The sequence below is a fragment of the Astatotilapia calliptera genome, chromosome 7 (genome assembly GCF_964374335.1).
Source record: "Astatotilapia calliptera chromosome 7, fAstCal68.1, whole genome shotgun sequence".
In the NCBI taxonomy this organism is placed as follows: domain Eukaryota; kingdom Metazoa; phylum Chordata; class Actinopteri; order Cichliformes; family Cichlidae; genus Astatotilapia; species Astatotilapia calliptera.
The window spans coordinates 58956139-58972010 of record NC_137428.1 but is presented as its reverse complement, the minus strand read 5'-3'; the positions used below and the strand labels follow the sequence as shown (position 1 = coordinate 58972010).

Sequence of the window (15872 nt, the reverse complement as noted above, 5' to 3'; positions counted from 1 at the left end):
AATCTAACAAAATGTCAAACTGTTCTTTCAAAATATGAGCTTCTAATAGGAAAAAAACACAATAAATGTCAAGGAGACTTGCCTTTCAGTGATTTCAGCTGTGGAACAATTGAAGCAGTCAAAGAGATAACAGCACGCTATTCAGGTCTCATCGTTTCTGTATGTGCTTGAGTACAAAATGCAGAACCCTCTGGTACTTTGGGAGATGTTGTTGGGTGTCATATTAACTTTCAGTTTTTCTCTTTCTCTTTTGGTCCTCTTTCAGATCCTGGTGTGGTCTGCTGAAGAACAAAGAGTGTCTTGAGAAGTGTGAGAGCCAATATAAGAAGAGAGACTTTTCCACAATGTGCTAGGAGAGAGGAGGAAGAACGAGTGTTGTTATTCTGATATTGTTGAGGTGTCAGAGAACCAGGAAAGGAGACAGCCATGGGGCGAAAGAAGATACAGATCACGAGGATCATGGACGAAAGGAACAGGCAGGTGAGTGGGACAGAGATAACAGTTCATCTATATATCTATGTTTGTCTGTGTCTAATCTAAGACTGTTTTAAAAGATGCTTCTGTATCTTTACATGCTTCTCTGTATCTATCTGACGGTTACAGTTTTTCTCTGTTTTCCTTCTTGGAAAAGTTCAGCAGCTGTCATGGTGTGCAAAGATCTGAACAGACATACCTCCCTCCCCAAAGTCCCAGCCAGCTGAACAGGGACCATGACATTTCTTTGTCAGTGCGGTCGCATTTACAGACATGATTCCCTTGCCACCCTGCAATTTCAACCAGAGAAGTTGATGAGGCAGCAGCAACTCTGGGCCGCAGCGGGGGCCTCATGGCGTGGGAGTGAACTGAGTGTTGCAAGAAGTGCAGCGGGCTGCCTGTGGCCTTCCCACACTGTAGGGCTTGTCCCCTGGCCCGGCAGTATGGCTGGGGCCCTTTGCTGTAGCCCTGTGTGTTTGCAGCTGTTTGGTAGTAATTAGGAGCAGCCACTGCACCACAGCACCCTCTCATTTGTAGGGTGGGTCAGAAGGACACACAGCACCCTTCTTTGCCTTGGCCTCGCTGGTCCCGACTAGCCACAAAGCGGGAAAGAGCTGGAATTCACTCTGTCTGCTCATGTTAAATATAAACTCCTAAACAGCAAAACAGTAAAAAACAGCCTGGGTCTGTTTGAAACATGAATAACAGGTGCAGATATCTATAGCAGAAATGGTATGTCTTATTTAGCTACGCTCCCTATGATTTAAGAGCTAAGTTAAGGAAGCATGTGCACTGTTTCTGACAAATTATACCAATTAATGCAGATACATAGGTTTCCTGTATCTAGATAGAACGCATCTGGTTAACATCGGCTAAACATGATTAATTATGTGGTAATATGCAGTTGGTACTCTGACTATGTTTCTATCTGTGCGGGTAGCAGTAGTAGTCAAGTGTAAAACAAAATTCCACAGTGTGGGCCAATTATCAGCACTACACCTGGTTCTGGGTGGGTTCCAAATAGGGGGGTATTAGGGGAATCGGTCTAAGCTCGTTGGTGGTATCCAAGCTCTATTCAGTGACCTGTGACATGAAGGAAAAAAAGAACATAAAGTTATATGAAAATAGGTTGGTTTCTGATTGCTAAGCGAGCAGGTTAACTCTTCAGAAGATCCATTCTTTGCACTGCATATATGAGGCGGTGAGGGGACACATTTTGCAGTGTTGTTTTATGGGAAAGTAAAGCTGAAGAGCTTATTATTAACACGCCTTCCAAAGTCTAGTGTTTGCATCAGATTTTAAATGTCTGACTGGATAATTTGTGAGAAAGTTTATCAGCAGCATGCAGGCATTTCAGCTTACATTTAGCATTTAGTTTGGTTTTAGCTGGCTCAGCAGAGAATCTGCTGTGACAATAGGCTGTGCTAAAATAAAGCTTTGGTATAAGGTGATGTATGCGTGTGGCTTTTTTTTTTCTCTCTCGTTTTTTTTCCGTGGGCCATGAAGCGCACAGTGCCATCTCCCTTGGGCGTGCTCCTAACCAAGGGGGAATAGCCATTAGCATATGTTCCCCATTGTCAGGAGACAGTTTAAATCTTTGCTGTTAGTTTTCCATAGTGTAACAGTGAAATGAAAGAGGTCCTTAAGTGGACTAATTAGACAGTATTTCTATAGAGGATGTTGTGTAAGGACAACAGGGGCTCCCTTGCATTGTCTCTGCAAGTGTTTTAGGAGGGTTGTTAACCCTTCAGGATTTATAACACTGTGTGTGACACAGGCTGAGACGGTAAGTAGTTACAGCGTAGTGCAAGCTGTGAACTTCGCAGGTAGGTTTATATTCTAATGAAGTGTGTTGTGCATGTATGACAAATTGATGTGTAACTGTTTAATACATCATGTGTAGGGTAGAGTATTTTTGTGCCGCTTTCTGCTGTTTGACCTGGCAGAGATGCACTGGAGAACGAGACATGGAGCAAACTGAGGTCGTATAATGCTTACTGTACAACTGCAAAGAGCCAGTTTCTGTTCCATGGCTTGGCTAAATGATGGCAGCAGTAGAGTCATCAGCTAGACCGACTTTACTGATTGCAAATGAATGCAAGATAACAACCTGCACGATTCTTCTGATTTGATGTATTCACAGCAATTATTACCTTTTGAGACACAGACAGGTACAGGCATCATGTGCAGATTGAAAGGTTCTTATATTTTCCTCTTTTACTTTGAGTTTCTAGAAGACTGGACGGACCAGTAAGAAAATTTAGCCTTCAACAATAGAAAGTCGTCATTCTTTCAGACTTCAGAGGTTTGGAACTTATGTTCTTTACAAAATAACAATAGTAGGGCCAAGAGCACTGAGCAAATTCAGTGAGTTTTACCTTCTTCCCAAAGCAGCTGTGATTTTTGTGAAACTATAGGGAGAACAGTAGTGAAGAAGCCAAGGTATGCATCAGTCTCGTAAGTTAGTGTACATGTTGGTGAGGCCTAGTGAGCAGTGTCTAGTGACGTCCTCTGGATGCCATTAAGCAGGCTCACTGGGGGTAATTGTCCAAGTCATTAAAAGTTTGATGATTTTGCTGCTGGGTGGAGGGTTGCCTGCCCTTGCTGTGGCTCATTTTGGATTTTGCTCCAGCACGTCAAATGCCTGTAGGCAAGCAGAGACTCTCTCTCACTTACTCTCCAGGGAGCAACACAGCACATAGCGCCTCTTTTTCAGCTTTCACTCAGTCCTGAAGTTCTGAGCAGTCATTGTTATATATTTTTTTAATTGATATATATTTTTGACACTTAAAGAGTTTGTTGATAGACAATGGAAAGAACAGAAGAAAAGTGTTAAACTTAAGAGCCAGTGCATCTGCACTGTTTTCTTTGTTTAAGATGATACGTGGATTTATTAAAACTGTGAGGCAGAAGCATGAAGTAGCACAAAGCGTTACAGACAGGTTGTACTTTGAGATGAATCTGTTATTTGTTGCATCATCTCTTTATTGTTTGGTGTGTGAAAGTCCAAAAGGAAAGTGGAAATAGTGCTTGTGTCCATTAATTAGCTGATCTCGTCTTGGTTTTAGACAGGGCAGCAGGTTTACTTAGAGTATATTGAACACAACACACTTTCTCAGTTACAGTTTTCAATAAACAGAACAAATTAATTATCCGTTAAATGCATCATTCTTGTTATTGATTAGAGATATTTCCAGGAAACCTACTTACATTTTGTTACCTTGCATGTCATCGTCTCCGCTAAACAGGATCCGTCACAGCTACTGTAGGTTTCAAGGTCAATCCCACCCACTGGATTAGCCCATTGTGCCTTCGAATGTCCACATGGGGTTCCTCGGGCTGTTCTCTCTCTCAGAGAGAGCTGATCCAGGCAGACAGTCACAGTGGCCCTGGCTCATCTCCTAAGCCCACACACTCTGCCACTGCGGAGCCAGGGCAGCAGCCACAGGGCCTGGGTCACTCTGCCAGCTGGTGCCAGACTTCACTGTCTCTGTAGCCCGCTCTCATGTCTGCCATGGGGGCTGTCAGAGGTGACATGAGGTTCTAATAAGGCCGCTAGCTCCTCACCCCTCTGAAGGTGTTAGTGACTCAGGCATCTCCTGCCATGCTCCAGTCACAGCTGCACTCTCAGTCCCAGATGTCTTGTTTGTCATCTTGGCACCTCTGCCTGCGGACAGACATTGATAGACCATTTGATTGACAAGTCAGTTCTGTGTGAATGTGTGTATTGGAGTTTGTTGTAGCATATGCTGTTATATGCTACACAAGTTTCCGTGGCAGAGCCTGTCTTGTGAATGTTGAAGACAATAAAACATAAACCAAATACAGCAGTAAAACGTAACAGACCCATGCTTGTATGTTTACACTAAAGGTCTATACGTTGTGCAGTTAAACTTTCCATTGCATTTTACCAGCTAAGCAGGTCTATAATTATTTTTAACAAACAGGCCACTGTATTGCTGATGAGACCAAATTTACTTGTTGCCGTTCATATGCAGTTTTTTAAATTTACCCCTCGAGTATGATTTTGTCCATTCCAAAGAAGGTTTCCCCATTACCTGAACTTGCTATCGCTTAGGGAAAGATAGAACTGCAGCAGCATTTAGTTTGGTCTGCTATAAAAATATAAAAAATAAAAAGTAAATTACCTACCTCAATTAAAGCTCTATAAACATAGGTTGTGGTGGTGGGGCTCTTGGGAAGAAGGTAGAAATGCAGAAAGTGTGAATTGAGAGTGGAATTACTACTTTATCTAGACTTTGAGAGAGCTTCTTAAAACATCAGAGAGTTTTCAGTGTGGCAGAGGCTCACTGATCTGCTGGGTATTGTGTGAGCTGTTAAAATGACCTTAGCAAGCCTAGAAAGCTGGGATCACTTAAATGTGTTGGAAGTTTAAATGTGGCCTGTCTTTTTTCGCCATGGCATACGATTTTTGTGAAAAACTGTAAGATGCACTGGTACAGTGTCGTGTAGAATTTTACAATACTGAGGCTAATCCTGTCGCTGTGAATTACATGAATTAGTCAGGGAGTTAGACTAAATTTGCACCACATCTTACTGCAGGAGCGATTCGAAAAAATGCTAAAACCGCATCGAGTGTGTTTGTGGGTGTATTTGACTCGGTTAAGCATAGGAAAGCTTTGCCATTGAACCTCCCACTTGACCTCAAGGATGTCTGTGGTTTTCCACTGTCGCACCAGTCACCCCAGAAATGATGGGGGTGGATTGAGGTTTGTGCATTTGTGAATGCTGGTCCATATGCCCCAAACCTTTTTTCTGTTTTTTTTTGTCCTTTGCGTTGTGACCCATCAAATTTAGATGGACGTCTTACATGTTCTAACAAAAGGATAAAAATAGGGCAATCAGTTACAAAATAACCTAAGTGTGTATGTACAGAAGAATAATATACTTGTCACATTTTAATGGAAGTGTGAGCAGTAGCTAGCCCTTGTAGAGTTACTCTGTCTGTGGCTGGGGCAAGGACCAGGTCTCAGTACTGCTGCTGAGGTTGAAATGAAGCGATGCCTGGGTCAGCAGCTCTGCACTCAGCACAGCCATGCATCCAGGTGGAACAAAGTCTTCGCTCAGCATCTCATCCTGGGCTTCCTGCTGAAAGGTGACATCTCCATGGCTTAACAGCCACATTCATCTGCTAAAAAGCATACAATTTGTTAATCGTTTTCCCACGTGACAGTCGCTGCTTTCCAGTTGGTTAGACAAACAAATACGCAAGCGGGTAAATGAGCGAGTGGGCATCGCTGGTGTTTAATCAGAGGAGACTAGTATCAGGTGGTTACAACTCCAACTAGATAGAAAGAGGCTGGTCCCGGCTTGATCCCCCACTGTGTGTCCACCTTGACAAACTCACTCAAACACTCTGTAACTGTGATTTGTAAGGAAACATGTTATTTGGTTCAGCTTCTCCTGTACTTAAACCTTGTGATTTTAAGAAATTTCATGTTAGAATTTTGTTTTGTCATATGAGCTTGAATAACATTTGTGCAGTGAAAAGAAAATGACAGCAGGACAGGCTCCGGTGTGTCTATAACAGGAATAATGATCCAGTGTAATTACCTGTAGCGTGGAAGATTTAAAATTCATTTATCACAGCTGTAGTGACCCCGCTGCCTTAGCGGTTACACATACACTATGCAACACATAAGATTATACTGCATTATACCAGTTAAAATGAGGGTATAGCCGCGAGCTGTGACCAATTAAAGTTGAACAAAGCAAGCTCATCTCCTCAACTCCTCTCTTAGTAGGTCAGTAAAACTGATGGAGGATATAGACCCCGTGCACTGCTTTGTAAGACGGAAAGCTCTGAGCGCAGCTTTTACTAGCACATTCTCAAGCCACAATTTGACAAGACATATGCTGTGAAAAGTCAGATTTTAAAAAAGCAACGCATTTCCAAAACAGATTTCTGCACACAAGCGAGACAACGGCTGTATTTGTGTCCAGTTTCCTCACTAATAATGTTTTTAGTTTGAGAAATGAGTGTAGCTTACTGTAAAGAGGTAGTGTAACATAATGACACATGTGAATTGGTGTGAGTGACCACAGAGACAGAGCTGCAGAGCTACAGGACAGAAAGTCACTTTGCAGAGGGTTGCGTTACCATTGGAGTGATGTATGACCCAAAGTCCCATCTGAGAGCTCGTGTTACAAGGCTTATGCTGCACTACAGAGATAGCTTTCCGTATATGGAGACAGGGGCTACAGTAATGTATGGACCCCTGTTGTTGCCAAAGCTCTGACTCAGCTTGCTGACTCGTGGCTCTAACCCTGACCTCTGGCCTGATAACTAGACATTTCAGATATGCACTATGTTATTTCAGTTGTTACTAAAGCAGAAATGAATTTGTTATCTGTCACCTTGTTTACAGCAGTGTTGTTGCCTTTCTTATCTTGTGTTACCATGCTTGTTTCTAATGTTTTTTTTCTACTATACATCTCTGCTGCAGTTCACTCAAGTGTTGTATTTATGTTGCAATATCAGCTATTTAGCACATGGACAGTTTACATACAAACATTCCTTTATAAGATCCACCTGGATCGATTATACGCTGCTTACAGGGCTTAATGCAGAAGTATCTAGCAGTTTTACAGACAACACTGACAGTGGCTGTTATTATTATTGTTGATAGTACTTCTCTGCATTTACGTGAAGATTTTAAATGTATTTCAAAAAAATATGTAAATGCCCCTTTTACCACTAATAATCACACAGCAACTACTGACTACAGCTTTTCGTTGTAATGAGAATGCTAAAGTGCAAATTAAACCAAACTGTGTGTACAAATAAAAATGTTCTCCGTTGGCTGCTTTCTGTGTTTCCTCAGGTTACCTTCACAAAGAGGAAGTTTGGCTTGATGAAAAAGGCCTATGAGCTGAGCGTACTATGTGACTGTGAGATCGCCCTCATCATTTTCAACAGCTCTAACAAACTGTTCCAGTACGCCAGCACAGACATGGACAAAGTGTTGCTGAAATACACAGAGTACAACGAGCCCCACGAGAGCAGAACCAACTCTGACATTGTAGAGGTGAGCAAGCACCGCTTTCTTAATTTGCAATAAAAAACTTCTTTCACACCGTGCCATTTTAACCTCACACTGAGCATGTAGTTTATCTTCCTTATGCTTATTTATACAAAACATATCCTCGGGTTTATGCAGGCTAAATTATTTTATTGCTTGGCTTCCACTTTAAAAGACGTATGTATTCTTTGATAACTATTGGCTTGGTTTGTAAGTGCTGTCAGGAACAAATAGCAGTTTCCTTCTAGTCACCATTCAGATAGGGCACAGGAGGTCTGCACTCTCTGATAAGTTCAGCTTCTCGTAGGCCCATCAACTGACGTGGAAAACCTGTCTCTGCACACTCATGCACACAGTAGCTGCCGACCACCATTGCTGACCTTGTTTCCCATAGATACTGTACCTGCAAGGCACAGCTCTCTGGCTACTCCTCAGTACACACAGTTAGCTTGCCCAATGCTGCAGTATTTTTTTCAGAGAAATACAGTGTTTAGTACATTCCATACAGCTTTATAAAACTCAACAAGCACTTGGGTTTCCTGGCAGCTCCTGCATGCCCAGCAACTAGCGGAAGAGTAAGCCACTTGTTATGCCAGCATACAAAACTGTCAGCCAAAAGCGTAAAAGCCAAAGTAAATGAGAATAATTAGGGATACATCCTGTTCCAAACATCTTGCATTGGCACATGTGTGGTTTCTCAGCTTATTCAAGATCTGCTTTAAGAGGCCGGTATCTTCATTCTGACTAGATGAAAGCACACACAATGTATGTTAATGCCTATTGATGGAATCCACACTCTCAGTATGAAGTTGCCCATTAATCTTTATTGCTATTATTTGAAATAGACTTAGATGATAATTTTCTGCAGCAAGACACTTTTTAATAGACCATGCAAACTGCTACATCCCAATTCTCTGTTTTTACTGCCACCTGCCCACTAAAACATATAGCATTTTTATTACTCCTGCACTATTAAGAGACATTAAGAGTTTAAAATGGGCCAGAATGGATAGAAAAAAAATCAAGAATGCCAGTTTAAAAAAGACTTTCACTTGGAGGAATTAGTGAAATTACATGCAGCATAAAGGAGTCAGCTGTGGCCCATTATCTTTTATTTATACTGCTGCTGCTTGTGAATTACCTGCTTGGCAGAGCTGCACAAGAGTGTTCTGGCATCCGTACACTCATGCAGTCACTCCTCCATCAGGGGCCCTCAGAGCAGAGCAAGGGCTCACCTGCATAAAAAATACATAAATACTTTCCTTACATAACAGTGACCACAGTTTTGCTTTTGCTGTGACTCTGGAGGCTGTCTTATTACAACGAAGACTTCCCGCAAACACCTTGCACTGAGAGTCATGGGATTTTTTTTCACCACGTATCAGCCGGGTCAATCCACACCACGCTCTCTATCTGTGGTCTGCACATGTATGTTTATGTGAACAGCTTGGTGTAATTGGAATGTACATTTTTTGGTTCTCCTGCTGATTTTCCCACCTAGTACTGCTGGCTGACCCCATCAAGCTGCCCCTTTGTATAAAAGGCGAGAACAAGCCACCGTTGTCCCGGCTCACTCGGCCAGCGTCTTTGCAGTTTATAACAAATGCCCCTCTGCCTGCAAGCTGTGTGGTCAGGGTTCAGATGTGAAACAGAGCTGAAGTAACCAACCCAGTCCACTTAACAGCATCAACACACTGTCTCACTATTCATTCTTCAGAGAGCTGTGTCTGAGGAGCCTGATAGTGTGTGGAGGCTATGACCCAATCATAGACTGTATATATACATGTAGAAGATAGTTCTAGCCACTGTGACGTCACCCATGAACTCCCGTTTTGATGTGCCAGTTTTAGCATTATGACTGTCATTGTTTTAATCATCATCATTAGCCAGAAATGACCATATTTGATGGATTGCTAAGTTATTTGCTAATTCTAGCAAACGTACTAGAACTTACTAGAACTTCACTTAGCTTTCAACCAGGGGCGGATCTAGAGAAACTTTCTTAGAGTGGCATGGAAATCAGATGGGGTGGCAAAATCAAAGCCATTTCTTTACACATATGCATGTGTTACAATTTAAGCCACATGCCAACACAGTAGATCCGCCCCTGCATTTAACACAATTAGCCACAACTGAGCCATGTTATTTGTTATGCAGTGGAGAGGCGTGTTTCGCTAACTAGCTGCCTGGGTGGCTCTCACCTGTCAACAGCTCATAATACATACATTTAACAGTTTGTCATCCATCCATTTTTTTAACTGCTTGTTCATTTCTGGGTAGTGAGGGGGTGGGATCTATCTCAACTGTGATAGAGTGATGTAGAGGTTTCAGTCATAATGAAGGGGAAAATGAGCTTTTGAGGCCAAAACTGTGTTTATTTCCACTGTAAAAGTGGCCACTTCAGGAACTGCAGCTTTGTTTGCATTTCTGTGCTGGCTTTATTTTCCAGTCCAACAAGTTCCCGCTCAGATCTGATCATATTTTAAGAGAAAGCCTAATTTCGGCTGTTTTTTTTGACCGTCTTTGCTGGTGAGCACTTTCCCAGATTTTGTGCTTCACCACAGCTGTACAAATCCTTGTACACTACACAGAGGAGCTGATGCATTTATAATAATGGGAAGAATCCACCCCCTCCTCATTTATCTACTGAAATAGGCCTCACATGAGGGCACTTACACGGGACACTTATCTAAATTTTTAAATTGTGTTAAACAAGTCTTTGCTATAAAAACAGCCATGTGCTCATTTGTCCTGTTTTGGAGGAAAGAAAAATGCTCACCCACTTTTCATTGGTAAGACCTTTCCATGTGAGAAACCAAATCAAAGGTCACATTCTTGCTCAGTAGTACCATCTGTAGATAAAGGCTGGGCTGTGCAGTGTGAGAGAACAGTCTCCATGTTTTCCACAGATGGATGCATGCCTTGGCCACAGTTTGATAACCCAGTGGAGGGCTATGGACTTTGTCTCAAACTTGGCTCGCAGTCCAAAGCAGAGCAGTAGGCTCAGATTTTTCTACCCTGGTTGTGTGTGTGTGTGTGTTTTGGTAGTTCTTGTCTGCATGTGCTAACCTTACCGTCACTCCAGGCGAGGGTGAGCAGTGGTGTAAAATCTGTCTTTTTATGAATTCACCTGTGTGCATCAAACAAACCTTTCACCGCTTTTACTATTAAAGACAGGTGGGTGTTTTTATACAAGCTACTGTTTTAATTTGTTAAATAAATAATTTTGCCAGAATCACATGGCCTGAGTGACTACCAGCAGTGTCTCTTACTGTAAATAAAGACGACTTATTTAGCATTTATAGCTCATGTTGTCTCAGCGTATTCTCATGCATTAGGGTTATTCAATGTAACAGTGGACTAAGTCGGGTATTCCTGAATGAAGTTTCCATGGTGTTGTTTCTATTGTGTTACTTATTGAATTCTGTTTATTCCACAAATGAAAATGCTGCTGTTAGTCATTAGATTAATCTAATAATATTTAGTCTTACTCTCGTCTCCGCTTGTGGAGCTAATGAGATTTGTGCTCTGCTATAACCTCACGCTGTGTTTCTGCACACAGAAAGATCCCTGTGTCTCTCCAGGAGAAACCTTGAAATAAGATATTAACTTCACAGGCATAATTTGGCATCAATCTGTCCCCTATTTAAGCAATTCGATGCAATTAAGGTATATGGTATAGGTTAGCATTAATCAGGTTTGCAGACACATGGAATAAACATTAATTGACACTTAATTCTAATCTGATGAAATCAAGGTTGTGAATAGACTATAATCAAATTTCAGGAATGCGCTCGGAGTGAAATACCGATACCTTTTAAATACCCAGAGAGTGCTATATGCAAAGAAGTGACTTTTTAGCGCTCCTTTTCATGTCTTTTACCCTGATGGTTTCTGAGAATAAACAGCGTGAGATCATTCATAGGGAAATTCTGCTTATCATACTCATAATAAAGAGAGATGGTCATTGTTATTGTGACTCGGGGAGAAAGGGACAATTCCTTCTGTATTTATGAACGAGCAGTCCCCCCGTCTCACAAGACCAGTACAGTGAGAGGAAATGAGCACAGAATTATCAGGTAATTTCCATTAGGCTTTATTTCATGATCACTATGAACTTTTGTCATAAACTGAGCTGTATTAATAAGGTATGTAAATGTTGACCATTACTGAATGTCACACATTGTGTGCTGTAGATTTCGCGACGACAAAAGCTATGCATGCATTTATCACAATTCAAGGTTTAATTTCTCCTCATTCTGCGTGTTACACTTTAAATGATGGAGACGATCATTGCATTAAGTGATGAGCTGTGCCTCGCAAGTGGGGTTTTTTTCTGTGATTTACAGCTCAAAGCAAAATAAATATTATTACCAGTTATAGAATGAATCCCTTGAAAAGCTTTGGGCTGAATGGGCACCGGGAGTTTCAGACAGGAGATATTTATGTTCGTCAATCAAAGGCTGAGCAGTGATTAAGGCTCATTTCTATCCTAATGAATGCAAATTGGCACATCTGCTATGGTGGTCTAGCTGTCCAGACTCTTCAATTAGCATGATTGATCAATTATCCTCCTGCTGGTGGCTCATTGGAAATGGAGGCTGGGGAATGGGCCGGGGGTGTATGGATGGGGGGGATTAAGGAAGAGAGATGGAAGAACATGAGAAAAAAAACAAGCAGAAAACTGTCTTAAGCCTCCATTCAGTGAATGCGATTTCTTATTTATTACTTTATGAGAGTGGAGAAATAGCGGAGAGTCCTTTTACTCAAAGAAGGCTTCTTTTTTACAGACATTTCTTAAAAATGAACGCTTCAAACTACACTTGAAAAAGCTGTGATTTTTATCTTTGAACGACTTCTTTTTGACAGAATGAATAATTTCCAAAGAGCTGATCAGAGATCAGAGAGATCAGATCAGGTGCTCAGATTAAAATTGAAAAAATATATTACTTTAGCAAATGTGTTAACAAAGTCAGGCTGTGGCTCCGGCTTTGTTTAATACTTTATTTGTTTTACATGGGGAAAAAAAAGCCCAACACAAATTGCATTTGAATTTGTTCTCACCCTTCATCACCAGAATTACTGATCAAATATTTATGAGAGAAAAGAGCTTTAGTCTTGCAAATATTTAATAGATCAGCACTCAGTCAACTCTGAAGTCTGTCTAGGATATTGTGCTGTGCAGATTATTTGTGTTGGTTTTAACAGCAAGAACAAATACTTGAATATCAGAGTGAATTGGTGAAACTACTCCAAGTACCAGAGGCAGCTTGTCCTGAGCGTGTATTTATAATTGTGCTTTAAATTGCTATTAGTGCTACATGATTTACTCAAGATGATGTCTTGCCAATTATGTGTCGTGTAGATTGCTGCTGAGCAACATGCACTGTTGAAATTGCATGTTTTTATATCTCGACGTATTGATTTCAAAATGAATCTTAATTTATAAAAGTAAAGCCTCACATCTCAGAAAATAACAGTAAAGTGTGGTATACTTGATTTAGAGTTAACAGGTGAATACATACTGCACACAACTCAAACACATTTCATTGCAATGTTGACCCTGTGCTAACTTGCATATGACAAATAAATAAAACTGAAAACAACTCTGACAGAAGCTTCACGTTTATAGAGAGACCTTGAAATGTTAGCTAACAGTAGATTGAAATTTATATTTCGTGCTTCTGCACTGGCGGCAGTCGTGGTGGGATTAGCTCACCTGGAGTTAGGGTTTAAAATTTTTAATTTTAGTGGTCAAAGGTCAAGGTCTCTGACCTCATGTCGATCCCAGTCTTGCAAATAATTAGAATCGATCACCTGGAAGTATTTTATCACATATAGCACAAAAATCCACTTGGACTCAGACATGAACTGATTAGAAATAGAAGTTCAAGGTCAAGGACAGTTTTAACCTCACTAAACATGGTCATAATTTAAAGTGCTCCTATTATGCTCATTTCTGTTTCTGCACTTTTATTCTAGATTTACATCATTCCTTATTCACGATTTACCCTCTAGTGGGCCTTGGTGCAGCCCCTTGGTCTGAAACAAGCTCAATTAAGCCAACTTCCAAGTGATTGGCCGTCTTGTGCAAGCAGACTATATTAAGGCCATCACCTTTCTTTGATGTCAATTAGAGCTAAGAGTTAAAAAAATCCCTTTGAAAAACCAAGCATTCAGAGCGGTCTGAGCACACAATTTCTGACACGTGTAATTGAAATCTTTTGAACACAAATTGAAAAGATTAAAAGTCAGCTTTACTGCAACAGCATGAATTTCTTTGCAACTTCTGCTGCAACTTGGCTGATTAGTGGAGACAATAGAGAGATAAAAATTCTAGTTTCTTCAGGAATTTCATAGTGTGACAGAAATGTGCTAGTGAGATTTTTATGTTTTATGTCACAGTGTTTAAATAAAAAAACACATTAATATAAATTTCTTTTTAGACATCCAAAAGTTTTATATCCAAACATATTTTAAGGGCAATAAAATGATTATTTATTTCTATTCATGCTTTTTCTTTAGCCCTACGATACTTGCTTGTTTCTTTATCTCTCAGGTATTATCTCATAGGCTACAAAATGTGTTTGGTGGATACTGCAGTTATTGCACTGTTCATTCATTGGTCACTTAAGTAATATAGTAATAGGTATGTGCTGCCCACACACGTACACATTATGAAAGTTATTCATACTGATGAAAAAGAGTCTTTTTCACAACAAGTTAACACACATAGCATACTTTTCTGTTTGGAAAATGAGAGAATTTCTCCAGGTTAGAAAAACGGGTGGTGGTATTTTGAATGATATATGGTCAGTTTTGCAATTGTAACATTAAGTCGTTCAAGTTCAGCTACACAGATATATTTACTTAACTGAAATTTAGAATTGGGGAGAACTGAATTAGTATAGAATTTTATTTTCAACAACACAATGTTTGTGCTAAGTGTCGGGTGGCTATATTAAGTGAACAGATAGCCACTCAGTAATACTAGTTTTAATTGTTGTTTGGATTATTACTTGTACCTGACACCAGTCAAAGTTTTTATGCATGTTTAAAGATTTTTCATTGTCTTGGTTTCATTTCTGCAGAAAGTTGTTTTTTTTTGTATGTTTATTATTTTTTTTTAGTTTGCTGTTAAGTGTTTCTATATTCTGCTGTCATGAAAAACATAAAGACATAGCATTCATTTATTAGTTTTCTCTTTTGCTCTCTCTGTAAGTTGGTAGTATCCATACTTTTCTGGTGTGTTTACAGTAATGTGTATACATTAATATATGATATATTATGATGATATATAATATATGATATTTCAAATATATATATATGATATGCCGGTGAAAATGTTTTGATTTTGACAGAATTTCCCTGTTGTCTGAAAAGAGGCAAAACAAGCACAAGTTGCTGTGTTCTCTGCAATGAGCGCTATTTAAAGGAATAAATAAATAGACCGGTTTAATGACTTCATTCTCAGTTCTCTGCAAAGCTCAATATCTGCCTCAGCCCTTCACCAGTATCTTTCTACTTTACCCTTTATCTGCACCATCATCATCCTTTTTGGTGTTTCGCCACAGACCTCACAGCAGCAGTGATGAGATATCCCTTTTAAGCTAAATCAAATGTCATTGCTGTTGACATAGATTTATTGGGTTGATGTTGATTTTCCAGGGCTTTTCAATATATGTGAAATTTTCAGCCAGCCCATTTTTAATATTACAGAAAAAAAATACATGTAGTTTGGGGCTTCTATGACTTATTGAAGTGATATTAAAATTATTTTTTATACTTAATAACTGTAGGTCACATACAATACTGCAGACCAACCTAAATATGATGTTATTGTGTTTTGGAAGTTTTTGTTTTGAGTTAATAGAAGTTTTCGGTGATACTGCATTGTAATAATGAAAATGTATTTATTTTTTTAGTTTTTATTTTAGTGTCTTCTCCTTGTTGCCGCATAAATATGAAACCTGTCAGTCAGTCTGTTGTCTCTGGAGAGGTTGATAATGTAGCAACAAAGGCAGCCATTAATTAGTATTTCTGAAATCCCATTATCGCCTCTTCATTTGGCGTACATATAAACAAACAGTGTTGTTAAGATGATGCACTTCTTCCTGTCTGTGTGCACAGACTGTTTTTTGGCGGGGGTTTTGTATCTGAGGGCAGACATTTAACCTTTGGACCTGTGTTTCCGGCCAGGTCGGCTCTACAGTTAACTTTTGTTGAGTGTCAGAGCCAACATACTAACTGTTATATACATACAAGATAAGAAGTTATTTTCAGATTAGTGCAGTGGGATGAGATAAAAATAAACTCACACATTTTATAGTAAAAGCGGACGATTTATTTTGGACT

At 40.0% G+C, this 15872-nt stretch overlaps 1 protein-coding gene across 11 annotated transcripts in view; it reads left to right on the top strand.

The window, feature by feature from the left end:
* Positions 1-15872, top strand: part of mef2aa (myocyte enhancer factor 2aa) — a 67257-nt gene that overhangs the window by 23447 nt on the left and 27938 nt on the right. For all 11 annotated transcript variants that reach the window (XM_026176011.2, XM_026176012.2, XM_026176013.2 and 8 more), the window contains 2 exons: positions 266-480; positions 7320-7523. In XM_026176011.2, the coding sequence (XP_026031796.1) occupies positions 427-480; positions 7320-7523 (258 nt within the window). In that variant the 5' untranslated portion in view covers positions 266-426. The remainder of the gene's footprint in view (positions 1-265; positions 481-7319; positions 7524-15872) is intronic.